This window comes from Malus sylvestris, chromosome 13 (genome assembly GCF_916048215.2).
Source record: "Malus sylvestris chromosome 13, drMalSylv7.2, whole genome shotgun sequence".
NCBI classification, from domain to species: domain Eukaryota; kingdom Viridiplantae; phylum Streptophyta; class Magnoliopsida; order Rosales; family Rosaceae; genus Malus; species Malus sylvestris.
In genome coordinates this window covers 34,982,654-34,994,844 of record NC_062272.1, presented here as the reverse complement: position 1 = coordinate 34,994,844, position 12,191 = coordinate 34,982,654, and the positions used below count along the sequence as shown (strand labels likewise).

Below are 12,191 nucleotides of genomic sequence, written 5' to 3'. Positions count from 1 at the left end.
TTGGAGGTTCCAAGTAGAATATGAATTAGGAAAACCTAACCTTCAAAGTGGCAAGTGTAGATCATAAGTAATTGGTAAAAGTTCATAGGATTGCTAGGTGATGTTGGAACCCTAGTGCTTTCTTAATTTGATTTCTTCCAAAACTGTTTTCTTTTCCCTCTAGTTTTAATATTGCAAATTGTCTCATCTTTAATAGTTAAATTCGTTTTTAATTTAAATAGGTTATAAAATCAATCATCTCAATTTATACTTTACAATAATTAATTGGAATTTAGTTTGTTTCGAATTATTTAATAAGCCCGGTGGAGAACGACTTTGCGAGATCCGTTTATACTACAACAACCTTGTGATTCTTACAAGTATTATAGAAGTTTTTATCCCATTCACATGAGTAGTAAAATCCCTATCACATACTTTTGCAAGTAGTAAAAATCTTATCGAGGCTTGGACAGAATGCTTACCAATTCCTATGGGTGCATGTTTGCGACGGGTTTTAATTAATTAATCAATTAACCAAACAAAAGCCAAAAAAGAGTATAATGTTACTGTAACATTTCAAATTTGATATGAGAGGAAAACAAAATCACATTACAATTGAACAAGAGAATGACCCGGAACACTTAGAACATAAACATTTTATCGAGTATTTTCCCGATTCACTCATAAACCCTTCAATGAGGATGAGCACCTTGATCCAGACACCAAACATCAGCTGCCACCTTTTTTCCTGAAAGACTTTCGTTCTGTGGACTTATTTATCCTCTGCGCCAACTTCGACCGGCACCATAGGTGAATTGGTGGCTACATGGCTCCTAAAACTGATAAAATGGGTTGCTCATCATCCAAGGCAAAGCAAGGGGTAAGAAAATGTACAAGTTGCACAATTCCATCTGCTGTCTGAGTCCTCTGATTGTTCCTCAATTTCTTTTATGCTCTGAACTGTATCTGAAACTTTTTTTGACATGTGCTCTGTGTCTTTCCAAATCTTTCAAGATAATATTTAACTGTTCTTCATATGCAGCACAACGTCGCTTACATTTTTGCCTCACGTTGTGCAACTCCAGGGACAACCCTCGGATTCTTTTATCCTTCTCATCCTGAAAATTAGGTCACTACGTCATTGTTTTCCGTACATGTCTCTCCATCATTGTAAAATTTAAGATGATAAACCAGGGAGCTTAGAAGTTAATAGGAACAATGATTACGAGTTACTTTTTGGATCTATGTTATACTAGCAACAATTATGGGTGGTTTAGTTTTTGCTGTCAATAATGTGTCTCTGAAGTCTCCTGGAATATCCTTCCACAGAGAAAAATAATGAGTCTGTGAAGTCTCCTGGATTATCCTTCCACATAGAAATGTGGGTATTCACAAATAAACCGTACCTAAGCAGTTGATTGATCGTCACAGGTATGGATGAGCATAAGTTGACCTACTTGAAATTAACGGAGGAGGACATAAGTTGGAGAAGTTAATATGTAGAATTGTAGATCTAAATGAAACCTTTTGCATTCTACTAAACAACAGCCTTCATATAAAGAGCAAGGAATATTTTAGTTTCAACTTAATGGCTAATGCAACATGATACCAGGTTTGGACAAGTGCCTGGTAACAATCCGCACTGCTCTTCCACAGTTGAAAGCATCGATTAGCAAGTTAACCATTCTAATCGACGAAGTTTCATTGGTTTACCAAAAAAACCCCAAGTTTAAGCTACTAGGATGTCAACCAACAATTCTTTTAAATCCAGCACTTCCTTTTGTGCGTGGGTAACTCCTCACAAGTTTTGTTCGATTACCACTACTTCCCAAAGCTTAAACTATTAGGACATGGATTACCAATCATTTTATTAATCTGGAAGCAAATCCGTGATCTTTTTTAATATTATTAGGTAATCTGTTTAGTCTCTTCTTCAACATTATTATTGAACACAGTTATTTAGTACCAGTGAGTTAGTACCTAAGCAGTTAGTTGGTTGATCGACACAGGTATAGATGAGTTTCAGTTATTTAGTACCAGTGAGTTAGTGACAAATCTTCTTATACAAACATTTCATTCAGAATTATGTTAAAAATACTCCCCAACATACCTCACTTGCTAAGTGCTTTCCTGATCCCCACCATGGAACCTTGCTGGGATTCATTAGTTTATGATTATGCTCTTTAACAAATTTTGTGACTACCCACTTCAGTCCATCTCTTTGAGCTAGCCTTATCATAGCTTGACAGCCCTTGCGGAGGGTTACTGGGGGTGGAGGAAGAACTCTGTCTTTTCTGTGCACATACTTCTGTGCTCGAAAGCCTTCTTTCGAGCAAACAAAATCTTGACCAATAACCTGATTATTTACTCATGAACGACAATTGTGGTGTATCCGTACGGTGAAACCAGAGCGTCTGCCATATGTAACGTAAAATTCTCTAGCTTTGTCTCGAGTCAAACTCCATGACTATATATGGTTCTAAAGCTTCCATGTTCATAGGTAGATCTGCTGATTGTTCTTCTATCTCGTCCTTTTCATCTACACACAAGCCCAAATTCTCAGGAAGCACATCTTCTATCCCTTCTTTATGTTCATAGGCTTCAGCATGCTATCTAGGTCACTTTCATCTGAATCAAATCCATGAATAGACTGGTTATCCATTATGATCCTACAAGAAGAATCGACAAAATTGACTGATCATTTCCATCCAAAAACAAGACAAGTAAACATCAACATAATAATGGGTCAATTTCTACTACAAGTGATTTGTTGGTCAGCAGATATTGTTGGAAATTTAAATCAAAACAGGTTGTAAATGGCAGCTGCTAGCTGTTAGTTTCTTTACAGGTTGTATTCACACTTGCTGCAACTACAAAGACTAAAGTTTCCTCCATGTGCCAGCTGAAAGTGTGTTGAAAGACAGCAGCTGTGTGCTGCCATGTGATGTGCTAGCCGAAACTATGTTGATTGCAAGCTGGAAAGATAGCTGCATGTGTGTGCTAGACTGTCCAAAGTCCATATGATTTGTTTGTATGTGTTGTTGTGTTTATTTTATTAAAAGCACTTAAGTACTCCTTTTTTTCTGCTTGTATAAATAAGCCTCACGTAAGGCTTTAGATTATATATCTCTCTGATTTGTCATTCCATTTCAGAAGTGTGTTTGCAAACTCTTTTAAATATATCAAAGTGCATTGTTTGCCAAAGCTTGTAGCTTCCCTCCTTTCTCTATTTCTTTGTCCAATTTTATTGAGAGTGCAAAGTGAGAGGTGTGATAGAGTTTGTAAACTTATCACCCACATATTTTGGTATTGAGTTAGTAAACTTTTCAATACCAACAATTGGTATCAGAGCCAGAATACCATTCTGGCAGGTGCAGCAGTTATGGCATCCAACTTAGTGCAGCTCCAAGTTCCCACATTGAAGAAAGAAAATTATGAAAGATGGTGCATCCAATTCAAAGCATTGTTTGGATCACAAGAGCTATGGGAAGTTGTCAGTAGTGGGTATGTTGTACCCACTACTGAGCAAGAAGCCACATATACTGCAGATCAAAGGAACACTCTCAAGGATTTACGAAAGAAGGACCAGAAGGCATTGTATCTTCTCTATCAAGGATTAGAAGATTCAACGTTCGAGAAGGTTGCAGAAGCAACAACGAGCAAGCAAGTATGGGACACACTTAGTACAATCAACAAAGGAGTAGATCGAGTCAAGAAAGTGAGGTTACAGTCACTTCGAGCAGATTTTGAAACTGCTCACATGAATGAAGGGGAGAGCATCTCCGACTATCACTCAAGGCTCATTGTGATAGTAAATCAGATGAGGAGAAATGGCGAGAGATTCGATGAAGTACGAGTTGTGGAGAAGATACTCCGGTCACTCACATCTAAGTTTGAGCATGTGGTGACTGCCATTGAGGAATCCAAGGATTTGGAGGCGATGAGCGCAGAGGAGCTACTAGGATCCCTCCTAGTTCACGAGCAACGCATTCAGAAGAATGCAAGCCCCACAACACTAGAGCAAGCTTTGGAGTCAAAATTGAAAATTGACAAACCAAATAAAGGTCGTGGGCAGTGGAACTCACGTCGTGGGAGTTCATCCAACCGTAGCCGAGGACGAGCCTGAGGAAGAGGTCGAGGCTATGAACAAAACCTAGGTCAATCTCAAGAGTGGAGATCTACCCGAGGAAAGGCGCATATCCAATGTCACACTTGCAAGCAATATGGACATTATGCAAATGAATGTTCATATAAAAATGGTGAGCATGTCAACATGGCAGAATCAAATGGAAATGCTGGTGAGGAATTTACAGTCTTACTAGCACACCATGATATCAGTAGCCAACAAGATGTTTGGTATTTAGACTCTGGTGCAAGCAACCACATGTGTGGAAAGAAAGAGTTTTTTGCCGAACTCAAAGATGGGCCTTATGGATCTGTGAGTCTTGGTGACTCCTCAAAGCTGCCAGTTGAAGGCAAAGGGAAGATCAAGATCATCCAGAAGGATGGTAGAGAAGAATACATCTCCGATACTTACTACATACCAGGTATGAAGAGCAACATTCTGAGCATTGGTCAACTGCTCTAGAAAGGGTATATTATACATATGGAGGATATGTTTCTCACTCTCAGGAATGCAAGGAGAAAACTTATTTCACGTGTTCAAATGTCAAAGAACCGAATGTTCCCGTTGAAGTTGAACACAAAGATTGGGAGTTGCAACATCGGTGTAATGCAAGATGAGTCATGGAAATGGCATCTTCGATTTGGCCATCTTCATTTCAATGGCCTAAAGTTGCTGTCAAGTGGAGGAATGGTTCGTGGTCTACCCCAGATTGAAGTCGCACGCCAAGTATGTGAAGGTTGTGTGCTTGGCAAGCAAGCACGACTATCATTCCCTGTTGGTGATACATGGAGAGCAAAGGCACCACTGCAGATGGTACACACGGATATATGTGGTCCATTGGATCCTATGTCTTATGGAGGTAATAGGTATTTTATTACTTTCATTGATGATTTTAGTAGGAAGACTTGGGTTTATTTTCTCAAGGAGAAGTAGGCTGCCCTAAAAATCTTCAAGGAGTTCAAGGCACTCACAGAGGCTGAAAGCAACCACAAGCTTGTGGCTGTGAGATCAGATAGAGGTGGAGAGTACACCTCCAATGCTTTCCAAGCATACTGCAAGGAGCAAGGAATTAGGCATCAATTGACTGCTGCCTATACCCCACAGCAAAATGGGTTAGCCGAAAGAAAGAATCGAACCATCCTTGACATGACAAGGTCCATGCTTAAGGAGAAGAATTTGCCAAAAGAATTGTGGGCAGAAGCTGTAGCTTGTTCGATTTATTTGTTGAATCGATGTCCAACAAAGAGTGTCAAGAGGATGACACCACAAGAGACTTGGAGTGGATACAAGCCGAGTGTTGCACACCTAAGAGTTTTTGGGTGTGTTGCATATGCTCAAGTTCCAGAAGCCAAGAGAAGGAAGCTTGATGATCGAGGTGAAAAGTGTGTGTTTGTGGGCTATAGTGAAGAGTCCAAGGCATACAAGCTCTACAACCCACTAACTGGCAAACTAGTAGTTAGTAGAGATGTCATCTTCAGTGAGGAAGAGGCATGGAAGTGGAACAACAAAGAAGTCAGTAAAGAAAAGATCGTCTCCACTTATTTTGAAGAACCAGAAGTTGTACCACCTGTTGAGCAACAACCTGCTCAAACAACCACAACAACTCCATTGCACAGAACTGCAAGGAGTGGTCCTACATCTAGTGAAGAAAGCAACTCCTCAACTCCAGTTAGGCTAAGAAGTCTCACCGAAATATATGGACAAGAAGAAGAAGAAGAAACCAACCTTTTCTGCTTGTATGCAGACCATGAGCCTCTCTCATTCAATGAAGCTGTGGAAGAAGATCGTTGGAGAATAGCCATGGAGGAAGAAATCCATGACATCGAGAAGAATGACACTTGGGAGTTGACAAAGCTCCCACCAAATCAGAAGGCTATTGGTGTCAAGTGGGTGTACAAGATCAAACACATTGCAGATGGGAGTATGGATCGATACAAATCAAGGCTTGTAGCAAAGGGCTACAAACAGAAGTATAGAGTGGACTATGATGAAGTCTATGCTCCAGTTGCAAGACTTGACACGGTAAGATTGCTAATCTCTCTTGCCGCTCATCATAAATGGAAAATTTATCAACTAGATGTCAAGTCAGCCTTCCTTAATGGAATACTTGAGGAAGAAGTATACGTGGAACAACCAGAAGGCTTCCAAGTACAAGGAGAAGAAGATAAGGTGTATCGTTTGAAGAAGGCTTTCTATGGCCTCAAGCAAGCACCACGAGCTTGGAACTCAAGGATTGACAACTACCTTCACTAAAATGGATTTCAGAAATGTCCATACGAGCATTCAGTTTACATGAAGAATGGTGAAAAGGGGGAGTTCTTAATTATTTGTCTCTATGTAGATGACTTGTTGTTTACATGAAATAATGAAGCAATGTTCTGTGAGTTCAAGCAATCCATGTTCAGTGAATTCGAGATGACTGACAATGGATTAATGTCATACTTTCTTGGCATAGAGGTGAAGCAAGAAAGTGACGGTATCTACATCTCTCAACAAAAGTACATGAGAGATATATTGGAGAAATTCAATATGGATAAGTGCAATATTGTCAACACTCCAGTTGCAACTGGATTGAAGCTGTCTAAGGAAGGAGAAGGTGAGTTTGTAAACTCAACCGTGTACAAAAGCTTGGTTGGAAGCCTAAGGTACCTTACAATCACAAGACCTGATATAGTTTATGGAGTTGGACTCGTGAGTCGATACATGGAAACACCATGGGAGTCTCATTGGCTGGCTACCAAGAGAATTTTGAGGTACATAAAAGGTACTCTAAACTATGGTCTGTTTTATAATTTTGGTGAAGATGCAAAATTATTTGGTTATTCAGATAGTGATTGGGGAGGTGACCAAGATGAAAGGAAAAACATAACTAGCTATGTGTTTTTTCTAGGATCAACAGCTTTCTCATGGACTTCAAAGAAGCAATCAATTGTTGCTTTGTCATCATGTGAAGCCGAGTATGTTGCTGTAGCCTCAACAGTGTGTGAGGCAATTTGGTTAAGAAATCTATTGAAGTCAGTGTGTCATCCACAAGTGGAATCGACTGTGATTCATGTGGATAACATGTCTGCAATCAAGCTTGCAAATAATCCTGTTCAACATGGAAGGAGCAAGCACATTGATACCAGGTTCCATTTTCTAAGGGACCATGTGAAGCAAAAGACAATTGAGCTTGTCTATTGTCACACGAAGGAACAAGTGGCAGACATCTTCACTAAGCCATTGTCAGTTGAATCATTCCGGCTGCTACGTGAAATGCTAGGAATGAAGGCGTTTTGATTTGAGGAGGTGTGTTGGAAATTCAAATCAAAACAGGTTGTAAATGGCAGTTGCTAGCTGTTAGTTTCTTTACAGGTTATATTCACACTTGCTGCAACTACAAAGACTAAAGTTTCCTCCATGTGCCAGCTGAAAGTGTGTTGAAAGACAGCAGCTGTGTGCTGCCATGTGATGCGCTAGCCGAAACTATGTTGATTGCAAGCTGGAAAGATAGCTGCATGTGTGTGCTAGACTGTCCAAAGTCCATATGATCTGTTTGTATGTGTTGTTGTGTTTATTTTATTAAAAGCACTTAAGTACTCCTTTTTTTCTGCTTGTATAAATAAGCCTCACGTAAGGCTTTAGATTATATATCTCTCTGATTTGTCATTCCATTTCAGAAGTGTGTTTGCAAACTCTTTTAAATATATCAAAGTGCATTGTTTGCCAAAGCTTATAGCTTCCCTCCTTTCTCTATTTCTTTGTCCAATTTTATTGAGAGTGCAAAGTGAGAGGTGTGATAGAGTTTGTAAACTTATCACCCACATATTTTGGTATTGAGTTAGTAAACTTTTCAATACCAACAGATATTTGAGTTTCAAAAAACTCTGTATTGTCAACACTAAAATAAGCTGAAGAATCATCTTGAAAACACAAAGTACATAAGACGATAGCCTCAGTTTACTAAGCAACGAGAGAGAACGGTTTCCAGGTATTGGAACATCCAAGACCTTGACTCAACCTTTGTTCACCGTGTTAGGATAATTACATCCCCTACAAGCAATGGAGGATTCATAGCTACAAGTGCTCAAATGAGACATGAATTACTCTTCACATTCTAGGCTCATTCTGATAATGGGTGCAGCGGATGAAAGTGGGTTGATAAACTAAGAGAAGGTTTCTCATAAAAAACAAACTAAGAGCAGATTCATTGTTGCATGAGACAGAACCTGTAGACTAATTTAAAGCAAAATAAAATTTCAAGCACAACATGGAGGGCAATGTACCTTTCTTTTTTTTTTTTTTTTTTGAAATTATTGTCTCCGGATCTTTGACCCGACTAATCACTAGGCCCCCCCGCCTGACCCCAGAACATTTGGGAAGCAAGAAACTCTAGCAATTGCTAGGTGGGTACCTTGAGAGGTGAGGGCAATGTACTTTCAAGAGGCAAGTTTTTCAATAATGCAGATAAAAGAGAATCCCATTCTTCCACGCAAGAAACTCATGAATAAGGCCGTTGACGTGTAAATTTAGAGGTGGAGTACGGTTACCAACCAAATTTTCATAATAACAGATTGCATTTCTTGAAAGGAAGCATTATTTTCCCCATTGCAGCAGTTTTCCAGTTTTCCTAATGTAGGATTACCTATTCGTTTTTAGTTACAGTATAATAGTAGTCTTTCCCCACTAAAAACGTAGTTACAGACTTACAGTCCAATTACAAATTTCACAAACAGTTAGTTTGATAGTAGTCAGCCTTATAACGACACACAAGAACCAACCGGTATACAAATACGAATCAACTGGTATACAGATCCAATGAGCATTTTGAATATTTTTCTTATGTTAAAATCAAACGTTGAATGTCTGAAAACAAAAACTTAGCAAACATAGTATACTCTTTGTTTGTACCATACTTGACCAATCCCGAAACTACTGAGCACCGGTCAACGTTATACCGTCAAGGACCCAGAAGAGTTTCCCTCCAACCAGGAGGCCAATCACAGCGCGATACATGTCGACATCAGAAGCCAATCATAGCGCAACACGTGTCAACATCAGAAGCCAATCACAACACGACACGTGTCAATGTCAGAATGAAACTAGAAACTCTCTTCTATATATAGAGATCATTCTCTCACAATATTTCCTAATGTCATTTGTACTAAATCATTCACTAGTACTCACTAAATGAGAGCTTGAACCTATATACTTGTGTAAACCCTTCACAATTAATGAGAACTCTTCTACTCCGTGGACGTAGCCAATCTGGGTGAACCACATACATCTTGTGTTTGCTTCCCTGTCCCTATCCATTTACATACTTATCCACACTAGTGACCGGAGCAATCTAGCGAAGGTCACAAACTTAACACTTTCTGTTGTACCAAAGTCCTCACTGATTTTGTGCATCAACATTTGGCGCCGTCTGTGGGAACGACACTTATTCCCACTCTCTTCAGCTTTGTCAAGCTGGTTTCCATCATTAGTACACTTTTTTTTTACCAGGCATCCCTCTCCAACATGGGGAGCGAAGGAAGCCATAACACACAGAATGACACCCCTCTTGCACCTAGTGCGAAGCAACGAAAGAAGGAAGGAAAAAGGGTTGCTCTTCAAGCTAAAGTATATGAGCTAGAAGCTCAAAACAACAAGATAGCAATGAAGAATGAGGTCCTCCAGGAGTAGTATGAGAAGCTCTTTAAGATGCTCCACGAAACTATGCATTCTCAAACACGCGAGTTTGTTGCCCATGTGGACATCAACCATCATCTGGATGCCCCTCAACACGGAGGGTCACCTTCCTTGGACATAGGTATCCCTGATGAAAAACGAGCTAATCATTAAAACATTAATCAACATGAGACTTCTCTCAACTCAGCTGCTTCGACCTGAAGCAGGAGAAGTGGAGAAAGACACCTCCTTGCAGAAGGGTTGGAAGGATCGAAAGCCGTTTATCGTGACTGCCGAGACTTCCTAAAGCAACGTCTAGAGAATCCCCTCCACATATGCTTGAAGATCAATGACCCAAGGGTTTCTGAAAGACTCGGTCCCCTCCCACGATCCAGGCCAGCTGCCAATCTAGGGAATGAACGACATGTCCTAGAGGAACATGAAGGTACAGGGGACTTTGAGGTATTTTGACAGACTCGCCCTAGAAGTCAGTACGGCGAGTCCAAGGAAAAATCACACGCCCTTGCTCAAACTTTCCTACTTCCAAGAGGCAATAGAGACTTACGAAAGAAAATCCCAGTGGTACATGACTCCACTCAAGACCCCTTTGTCCTACTGCTCCTTGAGGAAGTAAACAAGTTGAAGGCCAAACGTCAGGCAAAGATACCTGACTGGAACCAACCCAGGCCTGGCCCTCTCACAAAGAGGATCCTTGACACCACCCTTCAAGCGAAGACAAAACAAAAGCTTGGTTTACAACTCTATACTGGAAGGGAGGACACAATTGAACACCTTAATCTCTTTGAGTCCACCATGGCATATCAGATGCACACCGACGAAGATCAATGTCTTCTCTTCCCTTCCACCCTCTCTAGCGGAGCTCTAAACTGGTATTGTCGTCTTCCACCTGAGACAGTAGACTCATTTGAGGAACTGAGGAAACTGTTTGTTTCTCAACACATTTTCCAGACCAATCGCTTGCATTCTGCAAATGACTTGTACACTATTCGCCAGAAGCCGGACGAGTCACTACGAGAGTATGCTGGTCGTTTCAGCCATGAGTATTCTCACTGCACTGAGGCAGATGACAAGACCACCCTCAAGGCCTTCACGGTAGGCCTACGTGATTGTTTCTTCAAGTACATGATCAATGCCAACACTTGGAAGACTTACTCTGAGGTGATGGCACAAGCATACAACCATGCCTCCGCCGAGGCAATGACATATCAAGGGAAACCCCCTACAACCACCCCTTATCAGCAAGTAGGGAGTGGAAGCCAGATCCAACCAAATAAGAAGACCTTGACCTTCCAAACGGAAGCGGTGCCTCCCCCTGCCTTACTTAATACTTTGCCAAGTCAACAGACATATCCATCTCAGAGCAAAAGGAAATATTTCCATCCTCACCAGTCTCATTTTAGTAAAAGGAGTAAGGGACACTACTGTGATAACCAAGGGTATCGCCATGATAATCCCCGACCCCAGGCAGTTAACGAAGTGGGTCAAGCACGTGTCAGGACAACCCTTACTCTGAGGTATGAGGCATACACACCTTTGAATGCCACATGCGTGGCCATTTACCCTAACATAGCATACTTGATACCGAAGCCAAAGCCGAGGCACCCAGATTACAAGCCCACGAAGAACATGGGCACGTTTTGCTCCACGAGCATAACGGCCATGACGACGAGAAGTGTATCACCCTTCGTGATCATATTGAAGCTTTGGCACATGAAGGAAAAATTGATCAATTCCTCCTTCACCCTCTAAGGAGTAACCGTAACCAACGCTAGGTAAATGTGATATATTCCATAAATGGTGGCACACCCATATCTAAATATTCCAATAGGGCCATGAAAAATAGTGAATGAGCTTTAAGGTCTGGCCACCAAGTGTTTCACGTGGAAGACGTCAGGGGAGGTAAGTATCAAAAACCTAACTGGGATCCAATATGTTTCTACCCTGAGGAAGAAAGAGGTATCATCTACCCTCACAACAACCCACTGATCGTGGAAGCTCACATAGCCAACTTTGAAGTACGACGAATCCTGGTAGACACGGGGGCTTCGGTCAATATCTTGTTTGTTGAAGCTTTCAGGGCACTTAATGTAGCTGAACACTTGCTCGATCGCTCGATTTCCCCTCTGATAAGCTTCTCCGGTGATATGGTGCAACCTTTGGGGAGCATACACTTACCTTTCACCATTGGTACAGGCCCTTACACAGCTACCATTACCACTAATTTCCTGGTGGTTAATTGCCCAACGACATACGATGTCATCTTCGGACGCACAAGCATCAATGATCTCAAGGCCATGATATCCACACATATGTTGTTGATGAAATTTCCAACCCCCTATGGCAATGGTTACATCAGAGGAGATCAACTTAGTGCACGATCATGTTACAACACTTCGGTCAAGCAACAACACCT

The 12,191-nt window shown here is 41.0% G+C and overlaps 1 protein-coding gene and 1 pseudogene across 1 annotated transcript; one reads left to right on the top strand and one right to left on the bottom strand.

The window, feature by feature from the left end:
* Positions 1-616: 616 nt before the first annotated feature.
* LOC126595083 (protein FAR1-RELATED SEQUENCE 5-like) lies at positions 617-2,759 on the bottom strand (annotated as a pseudogene).
* Positions 2,760-3,361: 602 nt separating this feature from the next.
* On the top strand, positions 3,362-4,105 carry LOC126595451 (uncharacterized). The gene has a single exon (XM_050261742.1). The coding sequence runs from the start codon at positions 3,362-3,364 to the stop codon at positions 4,103-4,105; it is 744 nt and encodes a 247-aa protein (XP_050117699.1).
* The last annotated feature ends 8,086 nt before the right edge of the window (positions 4,106-12,191 follow it).